The following is a 15,830-nucleotide window of genomic DNA, read 5'->3' on the forward strand; positions in this document are numbered from 1 at the left end:
AAAAAAAAAATACAAGCACTATTATCAGAGTATTTGCTAATTAGCGCTAATTTGGCTAATTAGTGAGTATGCATAAATTACAGTTATAGGCAAAATAACCAATTCTCGATCATGAGAGGATGAACCTTCTGCATCAGCGTACTTTTCATAGAATAACACAATCGCACCTTGACCTTGACCTTGCCTAGCAACGATCGTGTGATTGGTCAATTCTCAAAAGCTGTGTTTGCGCCGTAAGCGCCGGTCTTTGCGTAGTACGCTCGACGCAAATATATGCGCATACCCAAGTTTGCTCTCATGATCGAGAATTTAATATTTTGCCTATAATTGCGCTATTAGCATCTATTTTGTAAATTTAGTGGATTTTTGCAAATTAGCGCTAATTATTATGCTAACTCTTGGTTGTGATGGCAACATAAAATAATTGATTTCATATTAATATTTACCTGAGGCCCATCAAAGCCAAATGGGTCGCTTTCCCCACGATGTTGGGAAGTGATCCCGTGCTTGGTTTGGTGGGCACATACCTCCAGCACCTTTTGACATACCAAGATATTCCCCTTAAAGGGTGGTCCACCTCCTGAAGAAAGGATAACAATAAAATGTATGCAATTAATGCTTTGATAAACCTTGAAATTGCACAATAATTTTAACAACTAAAGAGAAAACAAGGATTTATTCCGTGAGAACTTATCTTACCTCATTCAACCTATTAAAGTGAGCTTTTGGATTTCACGTATTGAATCATACCTTTTCCTTTGTATGAGCTTCATTTCCTCAATATTTGAGCAGAAATACTGCATTTATATTTGATTCTATTTTCCAACATTTTTAGTGACAATTTTGTTATAACAAGGCAGTTCTCGAACCACGAGTCTCGCCTGCTTTTACCCACACCAGGGTACATATGGGGTACCTAAATAGGAGGTACTGTGTAATAGTGCATCTACGTACCAGATACCCTAATGGAAACCTCCTTGAGGGGTCCTAATATACTTACCATAGTATACTTGTGGTGTAAATATAATCAAGCACACAGGAAATTTCCTTGTGGGGAACAATTTTTGTGCTTATTTTCACACAGGGACCACATACACCCCCTTGTGAAATAGGTTAATAAATGCATATCACTTGTTGCTCGAGAAATTGTGCAAAATATTCATGTATGCACCTGTACTGAGATGTTGATATACGTCTAATGCACCCCTCTGTTAGACCATCAAAACCCAGTATGCAGGCATTATTTTGTACAATTTCACTCCCAACAAGTGATACACATTATTAACCTATAATTACTTCAATACTCACCTGTCTTATTCGTAAAATCTTCGTATCGTAATGCATTAGTCTTTAAGTTGGACCACTTTGTCCGCATCTCCTCCCCTGTTCTTTCTGTTGGGGCCTGGGAGGTTGCTCGTACATATTTGGCCGCTCTCCCCAGCATGCCGTCTTTCTCTTCTCAACCTAAGGAAAACAATGATCAAATCTCTCCAGGTAACAAAACGTAATGATTGAAAATAGCCCCTGGTCCCATGTAAAACCCCGTGAACCAGGGGCTATTTTTTTCTGGTCTGGTGCTTCTTATTTCCCATCCTGATTGAGTGAGGTATCAAAATGTACACAACAAATTTTCCCATCCATCGAATATAGCCCCTGGTTCATTGAAAATAGCCCCTGGTTCCATACAAAAAACCCGTGAACCAGTGGCTTTTTTTTACAAAGTAGCCCCTGGTCCAGCACTTCTTATTTCCCAGCCTGGTGGTAAGTTAAGATCTTTCTACATGTGCCTAAAGGCTAGGGAATGTATTTAAATTGAATTACAATTTTACAATATTATAATTGAATACATGAATCCAAAACCCACCCAAGTCCATGGGAAGTGATTTTGAGAAAAAAACCTGTGTATCCATTTTATTTCCTTCAGTTAGATTTACATGGTCAATATGGTAAGTTGTACGTGCAAATGGGTGGGTTAAACTGTATTAGGTATGACGATTAGCATTTCAGGGACTTCGTGGGGTTCATTTTAAATTCTGGACTTGGGTGGTTTTTGAATCATATACAAAGACAATAATGTTGGAATGAGATTACCACTAGTAAGATAATACAAAATAAAGCACACAGTTATGTATAATGTTGATAAGCATTCTGTCATGTAATATAAACCACACACTTTCCTTGATTAAACCCATTTTTTTCTTCAAAAGTCACTCTTCAGCAATAAATGTGTTACAAGTGGACTTTTATACATACTGGATTTCAATCAATGTGTTACAAGACTCAAATCATGGACTTGGGTTGATTCTTTCATACATGCTATTTTTCACATGCCCAATAGACACAGAGGATGAACTTGAGTTGTTCTTCCATACATATGACAGGCCTAAAGGTAAAGGAGTCAAACCAATAGGAGCAAAAGAACCATGAGCAATGATCAAATGGGGATACTTCATTGCATTTGTGATTGTGGCACTGAGCCCCAGACACTGCAACATACACTTGCAGCAATGCCTCTTGCTGATGAGGAACCATGAACAATGGTACACCAGGCATGGTACACCATGGTAGACTTTGCCCATCACAACTTGATAGCCGATGTGTACAACAGCGGGTAAACACGACATATAGAGAAGAAAATTATATTATCATTCATTACCTTCCCACTGCTGTGCTTGGCAGCGCTGAATAAAGCCTTGCCATTTTCTGGCTCCTTAATAAATTCTATGAGCGCAAATACTTCTTCTTCACTAAAATATCTTGTTCCTCTTCTTTTCCTGAAATAATAAAACGGAAACAAATATTTTAGTACAATTTTAATTCATTTTAATTACATGAATCAACACTAAACTAGATGGACCGCGGTTCTCGGATGTCGCGGTTTCGATGCTGTGTGTCGACCGTGATGCCTCCACCAAAGGGAGTGATGTGGAATTCACAAGTTGATACAAAGCTTCAAGCCTAAAAGAGGAGACTGAATTTGACCTTAGATGACACCTGGATGACCCCAAAACAACCTTTCAATGACTCCTGGGTGACCCCGGATGACCCCAAAAATAACCCAAAAACATTTGGATCTAAATGTTGACTGCACCCACCAAGTTTCATGCCCATATAGTAGTTTATACTAATTTGACCTCAGATGATCCCTGGTGACCCCAAAATGACCTTCCAAAAATTGGTTCTAAATGTTGACTGTACAGTTTTTACTAATTTGACCTCAGATGACCCCTGGATGACCTCAGATGACCCCGAAATGACCTTCCAAAAATTTGGCTCTGAATATTGACTGTACCCACCAAATTCCATGCCCATACGACAGTTTTTACTAATTTTACCTCAGATGACCCCTGGATGACCCCAAAATGACCTTCTAAAAAATAGGCTCTGAATGTTGACTGTATACCCTCCAAGTTTCATGCCCATACGACAGTTTTTACTCATTTGACCACAGATGACCCCTGGGTGACCCCAAAATGACCTTCCAAAAATTTGGCTCAAAATGGTGACTGTACCTACCAAGTTTCATGGCCATATGACTATTTTGGCTAATTTGACCTCAGATGACCACTGCATGACATCAGGAGACCTTGACCCACTAACCAATATAAACTTGTTCTGTCTGGGGTCAAGATGCACCCACCCACCAAGTTTGAGGAACGTGCGACCCCCAGTCTCCGAGAAAAGAGGTAAATGGGCCCTCTGACTTCAAATGACCTTTTACCTCAGTATATGACCTTGAACCTCACCCAAAAAAAAGTAGCCAGGGTTTTTGACCATGACCCACCTATCCTGAAAATCTGAAGTCAATCCGCCCCCGGGATCCGCCCATCCATGCCCGAGATATCGCATCTGGACGGAAGGACGGATGGACGGAAGCACGGACATTGCAAAAACAGTATGCCTCGCGGTGGAGGCATACATGTAAAAATGTGGGAAAATACGACCAAATATATATGCATCAACCCGCAATTAAGGAAAATGAATCAATCCTACGTGATGGGAACATGTGCAAAAGCACTTTGCGTAGTACGCGCCCGTGCAATTATACAATATTAATGCACTCTGCGTATTTATCTAACAGCTTTTCTGATTGGCTATGTGGTACTAAGAGTGTATGAATACTAAGTATGTAATTTATATCAAAAAATACAAGCTCCATGATTTTCACACATTACCTGTGTGGGGGTAAAAGATGTACTAGATACGGTACTTGGAAAGTGCATTAAGAATCAGATATTTGAGTTTAAGGTTATGAAACTAAATAGCGCATGGTTCATCAGTACAACAACTGTGACTACCCCTAACAGCTTCCTATTGCACCTGGGTAGGGTGATCGAGGCAAAGCGCCTTGCCCATGGGCACAACAAAGTAATGGGACTGGGATTCAAACTAGTCCTAAACCTTACACATCATTTTCTGAGGCGCGGAAGTACACCAAATTGGTGTTTATGACCTTGACATTCTTTTGATTCACGCTGAGTGTCCTTGACAGGCTTGACTATATGCTTCAGTGGTCATGAAAGAATTCAAAAGATAACCTCTGCCCCAATAATCCCAAGCTATTGTCTGAAACTACATACACCTCGGAAGATGTATGGTAAGAACTCAGTCCTCAAATGATAGTCATATAACGACCAAAAGATAAGTGACTGACTATCATTGAGGACAGAGTTCCGCAGTCTAGAGTCAAACACACGCTGGTGACAAGCACTTAAATTAATTGATACACAAGTTTTAACTAGAGGGCCCTATATTTGTACACAAATACGGCTATACCTGCATTATCGGTGTACCCAAACTTACAGTCCTTTTTTGCTGAGGACTTAAAATAAAGAAATTGTAAAAAGTCAGACAATTGGGCGGACAATGTGTAAACAGTGAAAGTCCAAGTCACAAGCTTTAATTTAATGTAGGTTGCACTCTCGTAGCAGTAGCACTTAAAATGAAGAAATTGTAAAAAGTCCCCTACCAGGGGAGTCGTCTCTCTTACTCTCCATAGATTGCTACTGTCAGTCTCTCTTATTCACAGTGAGGCTATGCAATATGATTAGGGAAAACTATTCCAGAGGGAGTATGTAAATTAAATGGAACAGCCATTTCAGAGGGAGTATGTAAATGAAATGGAACAGTCCATTTTGGGGCCATTCAGAAGATGGCAATATACCCGTCCATGCTTCAGTATGCAGGTATAACTAAATAGACACTCCAATCACACAGAAAGAAGAAGAATTACACTATCAAAACTTCCTCTTTGTTGCCAAAGTATACAGTCAGGAGGATAGGTGTATTAGAATAGCGATTATCAATCATCGGTAACATTTAACACAAACTTACTTCTCCATTGACCTTCTTGTCTTTCTTCTGCTTCTTGTGTTGCTTGTAGTTCTGGTCATTCTCCATGATTACCGATCTGTGTTAACTTAAAGCTTAAATTATCTGTACGGAAGAAAAATGAAAAGACCACAAGTGTCCTATTATTTAGGATTGCATGATAAACTAGGCTGTGGAACATTTTGTAATCCCAGCTTAAATTCCCAACAAGTCCACCACATTTTCCAAGGATGAGGGGAGTGCTTGAATTGTAATAAAATCATTTCGGTAAACCAATAACAGCAATAATAAGCAAAAAGGAAAATTAACATATTATTTCAGAACCTCCTTTTGGACCTAAAATTAATTTCAGGGCATCCCTTATTGCCCATGATAAATGAACGTCAACCACATAGAAAATATTGTAAACTCATGTTCCGCATCGACATCGCCTGGTAAAATAATTACCAGTAGATTGTACACAGCAGGGAAACTAAATCAATACCCGGAATCGGATCGATACATAAATAAATAAAATAAATTTCGTAATTTACATAGCGCTTTTTCCAGAGGATTCAAAGCGCTGTAATTTCGCTGCGTGGTGAATCATCACAATCAGATCGCATCAACTAGGCTAGTTGCAGCCGAACCCGGCACAAACCTATCCGCACTTAGATTTTAACATCCACCCATTTTCTGCAGCTCCCCAAATTCCATTGGGCGAAGGAAGCGTTAATGATAACGAAACAACTAATCGCCGATTTTGAAAGCAGGAGGCCGGCCGATCCCGGACCAAAACCTGCTAGAGCGAGCATGGATCGGGATAAAGCAAATGCACATGAGTCCTGGGCCGTGCCGGGCTTGAACCGGGACCTCAGTGGTGCAAAGCGAGGGAACTACCGCTGCGCTTAACTCGCCCTCCCACATGTCATGTCATAAATTCGGTAAGAATCCGGTGAGAATTCGTCCGAGAATCCATTGTCTCGCAAAGATTCGATGATCGTCAACAAAATTGAATATTTCAGTTTATCATGCAAAGTTTTTATGTGGTGAGATAACTGCAAAATTCCACTGGGAGAATCGATCCAAAAGGATTCTCGCACTTGATTGCAAATTACTGACCCTAACGATGGAAATATATTGGTTGAACACGTACAGTACAGCGATGTTCATAACACAGTAATGTGGGGGAGGGGAGGGTTAAACACACACATCAAATGATCGTACCGTGATACGATACACTCAACTATCCTAGGTTCCAGGATCGTGCACGTGCAACTATACTCAAACTGTTGAGGCAAGCATGTATCAGGAAGGAAGTCCTGAGTATAAACACGCTTTGGCGCTGGTATATTGTCTTCACTTTACTAAAATTAATATGGCTACAAATGCCAAGGCGTGTGTAAACATGTTTTAGAGTATAATGACATTTGACATTATGACGTTTGCTGGTTTTCTGGAAATTAAGCTTCTACTTGATATTTACACTCTCTGTAGTCTGTACTAAATTGGCAACAAGACAATCGTAACTGAATCGGAGTGTTAATCTATTTTTATATAAATATTACAATATGATGAATATGGCTACAAATGCCAAGGCATGTGTTAAATAATTGCTCGAGAAGTCTAGCCAAGAATTTGCTCACTGATAGCTTCACATTCTAGGCTAGACCATTCAAAATCTAGTCGGATTCGCTGAAGCATGACACCATGTAAATCAACGGAAGTTCAGTGCCAGCCTATCACGACAGGCGATTGCATCAAAAATATTGCTATAATTACACTTCAGCAAAATCTTTCATCCAAATTTCCACATTTAAAACAGAATAAATTTATAACCTCTGTTGCACCGCCGTCAGACCGAAAAATGATAGCAACGCACTCTAGCATCGAATGCGTATCTATCGTGTGCAAATTCAAACCTATAGTTCTTGAGCAAGGCGTGTGTAAACATGTTTTAGAGTATAATGACATTTGACATATGACGTTTGCTGGTTTTCTGGAAATTAAGCTTACTTTTTACTAGTTGTACTCTCTGTCACTGTTGTCTGTAGTCTGTGCTACCCTGTGCTACAACTAGTCCTGCCAGCAAGACTTCAGTCTTTATCATAAACCTAATGACATCAACGGTACGTATGCCGAGTTACAGTTACTGGAACTATACTAGATAGAACAAGATAATATTCAACAGTTTCAACCAACACTGTCGTACAACAAGGGCTATATACTACACATGTCATGTACCGGTACTTGTATAAAAGCTTACTCATTATACTACAATCATGTACTTGTCATGCTTGTTTGGTCGTGTACTGTAGTGTACAAAAGTTGTCAACAAGACATGCAATACTGTCGTAAAAATGAAGACTATTTTACTGTGAGAGATAAGCTGTTATACGTATATAATATGCTCACAACTACGATGAATTCATACTTAATTTACCAGTTCATCGTTTGGCTTCGATGAATCACGCCGTGTTGCTAATGTACACAATGGTATAGCATAGGGAAACCCCATTGAAGAATTTTCACCAAAAAATCGAACCGAAAAATGGCAAAATAATCACACAAAGTAAGATTCTTATTTATCAAATAGCGCCTCAATGCATACTAAGTGACTAATTCTTAAATATTCTTGAGATTTATGTTGAAAAGAAAGTACATTTTATGAAATATTCAGGAAATACTTACCACGAAAATTTTCTAAGCGGGGAAAACCGGCAGATTTTAGAAAGTTGAAAACCCTCTGTCAAAATGACGTCACAGATGCATCAAAAATTAGTCTCGTTACTACAATTTAGCTAATTGATTGGTTGAAATTAACCTTCACAGGCGTTTCGCGCATCCAGATGCCCACTGGATGCCCACTGGTGGTCCACTGGATGTGACATCCAGTGTCACTCCGGTTTAGGCACATCCAGTTGACAACCAGATGTTGACATCTGGTGTGACACTAGATGTCAATATGCAGTGTTGCCAAAACTTTTCAGCGTCAAGGCGCGGCACATTGACTCGCCAGGCCGCGGTAAAGGAGTCTCAAGTAGCCCAATTTTTTAAGCTTCCAAAAAAGCGCCCAATACCGGATATTTGGGCGGATTTATCCGAATTTAGAACGCAAAACACCCAATTGGGCGGAAAAGCACTTGACTTTGAAACTTCCGGTACTTACTGGGAAGTTACTGACCGATCAATAAATGGTCACAAAACCCATTGTAATTTCAATTTGGAGCTTCAAAGACTCAAAACCTTTATAAATCGGCTAAATTGAAAGGAAAATACATCAAATTAGTGCCGCGGCCTGAGACTGGCAAAAGTAGCCCAATTTTAGACAAGTAGCGGCATGCTTTTTTGAGTAGCGGCAAGTGATCGCCAAGTAGCCCAATTGTGCGCCTAAGGCGCGGCGTTGGCATCACTGTCAATATGTGGTGGACTGCTAGTATTGGAAATCAAGCGGACCACCAAAAGTGTGCATCATGTTGTCTGCTGTTTGCATACATTAGGTGGCCTGCTTGATGTGGTTATTTGGAAAGCTAACACAACAATGATGCCATATTTGGGCATACCAATTCTCATTTACAAGTCACGTGACCAAAATCTTAGCTAAAACGTCAAAAAAAACATGATTTTTGTGATTTTGATGAAAAACCATGGGAAAAAAGGTTTTAAATAAGTCTAACTCCGTTATTTTTTTAAATCTTGGATCTGAAACTTTGCAGATATATCAAGGTTGATAAAAACTTACCATATAAAGTAACATAAAGTGAATCTTATATTTTCACTATCTTCTGTTGTCATGGTAACATGTTTAAAATCCACAGATTTGGTAAAAATGAGTCTAACTCCGTTATTTTTAGAACCTCGAACCTGAGACTTTGCAGGTGTGTCAAGGTTGATAAAAGCTAACCATATATAGTAAAATATAGTGAAACATATATTTTCGCTATCTTCTGTTGCCATGGTAACGTGTTTAAAATCCACAGATTTGGTAAAAAATGAGTCTAAGGCCGTGTAAAATTAATATTTTGGTTCTCGTCCCCTCCCTCCTCAATTTCTGCGATTTGTCAGATTTTTTTTTTTTTTTATAGAATTTTTCAATTTTTTAGACTTTGGAATGATTTATGAAATCTTCATACATATAAATAAGTTTATTAGAGAACAAGCATCATTTCCAAGTCTTTTTGTGGAACTCTAGGGGGTTTATCCCTCAGAATCTCACATTTGAAAAAAAAAAAAGGACCTCATCGTTTCCTCGAGCACTGTTGGAGAAGACCGTAAACTACTGACAATGCTAATTTTACATTGAAAAAAAAAAAAAAAAAACACCTCCTCCCTCATCAATTCATGAAAATCCTCTGGACGAGAACCAAAACATTAATTTTATACGGCCTAACGTTGTTATTTTAAGAAACTCGAACCTGAAACTTTGCAGGTGTGTTAAGGTTGATAAAAGCTAACCATATATAGTAAAATAAAGTGAAACATATATTTTCGCTATCTTCTGTTGCCATGGTAACGTGTTTAAATCCAGATTTGGTAAAAAATGAGTCTAACACCGTTATTTTTAGAACCTCGAACCTGAAACTTTGCAAATATGTCAAGGTTGATAAAATCTAACCATAAACAGTAGAATAAAGTGAAACGCGTGTTTTCGTGATTTCCTGTTGCCATGGTAACGTGTTTAAAATCCACAGATTTGGTAAAAATGAGTCATAACTCCGTTATTTTTTAGAAATTCGAACCTGAAACTTTGTAGGTGTGTCAAGGTTGATAAAGTTAACCATATATAGTAAAATAAAGTGAAACATATATTTTCGCTCTCTTCTGTTGCCATGGTAACGTGTTTAAAATCCACAGATTTGGTAAAAATGAGTCTAACTCCATTATTTTTAGGAATTCGAACCTGAAACTTTGCAGGTGCAAGGTTGATAAAAGCTATACATATATAGTTTTTAAAAAAGTGAAACATATATTTTCGCTACCTTCTGATGCCATGCACAATGTCAACACCCTATATTATAAATATTTTTTCATACAGCTCCATACTCCATTGGTGATCAATATTCTATTGTTGACATGGATAAAGAAAGTTTACATATGCATTGTGACATAGACTTGTGATTGATTATATTCTATACAACACCTGGATCTTAGGTGAATGGGCTAAATGTTCCTTTATATAATTGTAATTCTCAAAATGAAATATATCACAATTTCAACCTGCGATTTAAAAATTGTTACGCATAAAATCCAGTAAAAATATTTCCAGAGCCAACAACAATGGCCGCTAATTAGTGTATTTAATTTCAAGTTAGTGTATTAAAAACAAAACCTGGGTTTTACCTGAAAACAAATCGAATTTCCTTGTAATAGCAACACTACATGTGGTACTAGAGCATGTACGCAAATCGTAATAATATGTAGAATAGAAACTTGGTGGTATCTCATATGATAAGTCGTATGATGCTTAGCCTGAGTCGCTCGGCCTATCTCGAACAAAATCGCCATGCGTAGCTATTTAAAAACGAGAGAATTCGCCGTACTATCACGGCAATTTTTGACATGAAGATATAGGGATGATGACGCTGTGCCATGGTAACGTGTTTAAAATCCACAGATTTGGTAAAAAATAAGTCTAAAAGAGGAACAAGATCAAAACGCTCATCAGAAAAGTTTCCAAGTTCTTAGAACCGCTGAACCGAAATGTCATCGTAATCGACCAGTAGTGATTGACGAAATTGAAGCCTCATTCAAATACATGTAGCTATATTTTTTAAAAAGTAGGCCTACACGGCTTTCGGCTGAACCACTAACAGGCTATGTTAGTACATCTATGGCAATGACTGTGGGTAATGACAAAGGTACTAAGATTTGAATTTTGATCATTTTTACGATCATAGGCCTACCCCGGGGTGGTGCACTATAGGTGGGGGCCAAGATATTTTGGCAGGGGAATGGGGGGGATTTTTGGCAGGTCGGTAGGGAAGGGACAAACGATTTTTGGCAGGTTGAGGGGGGGTAAGTAAGGAGGTAAATAAGGATAATTTATTGGGTGGGCGATTAGGGAAAATAATTTACTGGGTGGCCAGCTGAAATTAATGGCATCCATACGTTTGCATTTTCTGAAATTTAGACCTAGGCCTATTTCAGTGGCGTTCCGCAGCCGATCCTAAACGGGGGGCTGCGGAAAAGATAAACTGTGACGCCCGCTTCATCAACATTTCGAAAGGGTTGACCCATTTTATCGGTGGTTTGAAAAAGTGAAGAGCAAAAAAAAAAAAAAGGGGGGGTTATAGGCATTCGCTAGTTTCTTTTTTGCCGCCCTGCTCACGCCCCCAAAGCCCCACAAATATGCGCATGTAAAAAAAAAAAAAAAACCCAAAACAAAACAAAAACAGCTCAAATTTGGTGCAAAATTTGGATTTTACCACTCCCTAAATGGACATTTGGTGGCTCTTTCCATCATATTTCCTCAATTGGAATAGGTCATTTGTGATTTTGCTGTGAACCAACAATCACAGTGCGGGTTCCGCTCCAAGAGATCAACAATTGACATGATCGTCTCGCTACGGCAACTGCAAGAAAAATGCAGAGAGCAGCAACAACCCCTTTACCTGGCATTCATTGATTTGACCAAGGCGTTTGTTCTTGTTAGCAGGGATGGTATATTCAAGATGCTTCCTCAGATTGGCTGTCCACCCAAACTACTCAGCATAACTCGTTCTTTCCATGATGGGATGATGATACAGTCCAGTTTGATGGCTCAATGTCTGAAGAATTTGGTGTCAAAAGTGGAGTAAAGCAAGGCTGCGTACTCGCACCAACACTGTTTGGCATTTTCTTTCCAACTACTCAAGCACGCCTTCAAGTCATCCACAGAGGGAGTGTACCTTCACTCACAATCTGACAGTAAACTCTTTAACATTACACGCCTGAAGGCTAAGACCAAGATAAGGGAAGTACTGATTAGAGACATGCTATTTGCTGATGATGCTGCGATAGCTGCCCACTCTGAAGTTGAGCTACAGTAACTGATTTTTTATTTTATTTATTTATATTGGCATCACAGTGGCAGCCTAAGTTGGTCCAATATAGGCCCAATATTTGGTCCAAGCCCAATCTTGGGCCCATGAGCAAATGATATTGGGCCATTATTGAACATACATCGGGCCACCATCGGACCAATATCGCCATGGGATAATAGCTCCACCATCAATCCACATCATCAGTGATCAGCAACTTGAGGTAGTTCATCAATTCACCTACCTATAGGCTCTACTGCCACAGACAATGATCTATCTCTGGATGGATGATGAGCTCAACAAAAGGATCAGCAAGGAGGTCTCTACTCTCTCCAGGTTATCTAAGAAAGTATGGGAGAACAGCTCACCAATACAATAAAAATGGCGGTCTACAAGGCAAGTGTAATCAGCATGCTCCTCTATGGTAGTGAATCATGGACGACCTAGAAGAACGGAAGCTGCAAGTATTTCACTTGAGATGTCTACGCCGCATTCTTGAAATCTCCTGGAAACACAAGGTCACAAACAATGAAGTCATGCCCAAGGCGGGTATCCCATCAATGCGGGTATCCCATCATTGCTACTATGTCAACGTCGCCTTCAAAGGCTAGGACATGTGAGTCGAATGGAAGATGGTCGCATTCCCAAGGATCTCCTCTACGGAACTGTCATCAGGACACAGAAGATAAGGTCGATCGCTACTCCGCTTCAAGGATAAGCACTTGACATGAACTGGGTCAACTGGGAATCTATTGGTAGTGTCGGGATCGGAAAATCTTGGAAGCAACATCTCTCCGATGGCCTGAAAAGGGGAGAAGACCTCATCCAGAATGCTGCTGCTGCTGATGACAAACGAGCAAGGCGCAAAGCCAGTCAGTGAGGCACATTCAAACCAACCCTACCAGATGCACCAGTCTTCATATGTCAGGTCTGCAATAAAATCTGCCATTGGTCTATTCAGCCACACAAGACGATGCTTTTCAACCACCTCAGACAACGCTACTCCATAGTCTGCGAAGACTGACCGATGCCAACAACAACAAAAAACAATCTTATTATAATGTCCGTTTTATTTCAACAAGTATTCAAATTAATAAGATGTTGACCTTATTACTTGACAAGATCATCCATTTTACTTTGACAAGATTCTGTTATGTCCCCCTCTGGCAAGAATTATTCTCCTTTGATTTCTTTTTTGGTCATAGGCCTATTTGATAAGTTGGATCATTTTTGACAAGAATCCTATTAATTTTTTAAGCTGACAATTAATTGACATGTCAAATATTAAACTTGAGTTTCTGGTCATTTTGATGAGAATGCTCATAAATAAACATATTTTTTTACCAGATAGAAAAGGTGATACCGGCGGGGATCGAACCCACGACCTTAGGTTTACGAGACCTGTGCCTTAACCACTGGCCCAAGGGAGCTTCCTGATTAAGCAAATTGTTCGTTTTGATAAAAAAATTCAAATAAGGATAGGATTGCACCATCTAAGAAGATGTTTTGTTACCTAGGTAACACAGAAAAAAATTGAAACAGATTTTTTAAACTGTGAGAAATCAACCTATGAAATTGGGTAAAGTTGTTTTTGGACCACACTGTAAAGTGTACATTGTTATTGTCGTGGAATGTTAGTTAAAAGTGTGACATTTCTTGACCTATTTTCAACATGATACACACATAGCAGCATTTTCATTTTGTGGCAACAGTAGGATTCGGCATATCTGTTCATAACATCCTTTATCTATGCATTACAATAAGATGCACTCTGTAGCTTTTCGAGGATTAGAAATAATTAATTTACTAAAATTATATCATTTTTTTTTTTAACAATAGGCCTCATGGCCGCAGCTAGAGGGGAGATAAGAGGGAGATGGGGGGGGCTAAGACCTCCCTTGTCAAATCTGTCAGCAAAATCGTTCCGTTCTCTGCAAATCGCAGAGGAGAGGAGAGGCTGCGCTCGCAACATACGAGGGGCGGTCAATAAGTTCGTAGAACAAGGTACTTGAAAGAGTACTAACCAAATTATTTCTATCTCACTCTTGAGCATGATCACTGCAAACCTTAATGCACCGTCGCAATTTTTCTGGAAGCCTTCTATGTCAAAAAAATGGCAGTCTTCCGATAGCTCCTTGAGCACTCTTCAGTGAAGGCTCACCAGCATTGATCACCAGCAAACCTGATATTATGAAGCTAGGACTTAAAATTCTAAAATAGGTTTCACTAACTGGATGCCATGCCTGAACCACAATATGGTTACTTTAGTTAACGGACCCCTCTGTCTTCAATGGCAGCTTGACAAACTAAGAATAGCATTCCTACTATCAACCTTCTTCACATGATGGCTTGCCTCAATTTTGCTATCAAAATTGTATGATATATGCCTATGATTGTACTTTCATTCGGCAAATGATCTGCCATCAAGACTCTCCCTGGATCTCAGAAACGGCGATGAAGACCTTGCACTATGGTGACCGAGTGATGATCTTCTTAGGTGTGGGAGATCCAGGTGCTTCCACTAAATGCTCTCGTAATTCCAGTGATTAATGTATGTTTTATCACCTTTAGCCACATATAGATTAAACTTGCCTCGGTCCTCATTCTAAGTGTATAGAAGGTGTGGACCTCAAATCCTCAATATGTCAATTGGTATCAAATTTGTACATGAAGATTCTGAGACCCCATCTAGAAGACACCCTGGAATACCCAATGTTAATGGATTAATGTTGAAAACACATTCAACAGAGTTGTCATATTTTGTGGCTATCTCATCTTTCTTTTTTTTTTTTTTATTCATTAACAATACCACTGTACCAGCACGTATATCGTTAGTGGTAACGTCAGCAAGTCTTTTGGACCTTGGATGATCTTCAAGGACGCTCATTCCATTCTTGAACTCTAAGAACCATTTCGTTGCAGTTGAATATCAAGGACTTCATTACCATTTACAGCAACTGTACATTGTTAAATTTCATTTGAGTTTTCACTGCCGCCGTTCGAATAAATTTCCATAATGACCCTGTATTCACTTCTGGTAGTACCTGTGAATTCATGGAGGTTGGCTTCCTCTGAAGAGTGTCCTGTCCACATACAGTGATGCAAAAATCTAATATCTATGCAGTAATGGTTTGAAGGAACAAGCTTTCAAATAAGACCAAACTCAATACCGTGCGACAAAGTAGCATACCGAGTTCTACGAACTTTTTGACCGCACCTCGTACATCTAGATCATTTAAAGTTTGCAATTTGGGATGGGGATTTGGGATTTGGCATGTTCAAGGGGGAATTAATTGGCATGCCAAGAGGGGGGGGGGGGCAAGCAATTTTTGGGGGGCCGAGAGGGGGGCAAGCGATTTTTGGCAAGCCGTTTGGAAATTTTACTCAACATTATTGCACAGCCCCTAAACTATCTGTGGTCATGTTGTGACTCCCTACATTTTCGTCATCAAAAATTGTATGGCGCCCCTATTTTACTTTTCAAAAATTTATGACCCCTCT

The 15,830-nt window shown here is 39.4% G+C and overlaps 1 protein-coding gene across 1 annotated transcript in view; it reads right to left on the reverse strand.

Annotated features, from left to right (window-relative positions):
• LOC140136614 (uncharacterized) overlaps window positions 1–2,747 on the reverse strand; it is a 3,694-nt gene extending 947 nt beyond the window's left edge. Inside the window, exons 1-3 of the mRNA XM_072158298.1 lie at window positions 2,657–2,747; window positions 1,309–1,464; window positions 447–580 (exon numbers count right to left, since the gene is read on the reverse strand). Of these exons, the coding sequence (XP_072014399.1) occupies window positions 447–580; window positions 1,309–1,444 (270 nt within the window). The 5' untranslated portion in view covers window positions 1,445–1,464; window positions 2,657–2,747. The remainder of the gene's footprint in view (window positions 1–446; window positions 581–1,308; window positions 1,465–2,656) is intronic.
• Between the last annotated feature and the right edge of the window lie 13,083 nt (window positions 2,748–15,830).

The sequence above is a fragment of the Amphiura filiformis genome, chromosome 16, assembly GCF_039555335.1.
Source record: "Amphiura filiformis chromosome 16, Afil_fr2py, whole genome shotgun sequence".
Classification (NCBI taxonomy): domain Eukaryota; kingdom Metazoa; phylum Echinodermata; class Ophiuroidea; order Amphilepidida; family Amphiuridae; genus Amphiura; species Amphiura filiformis.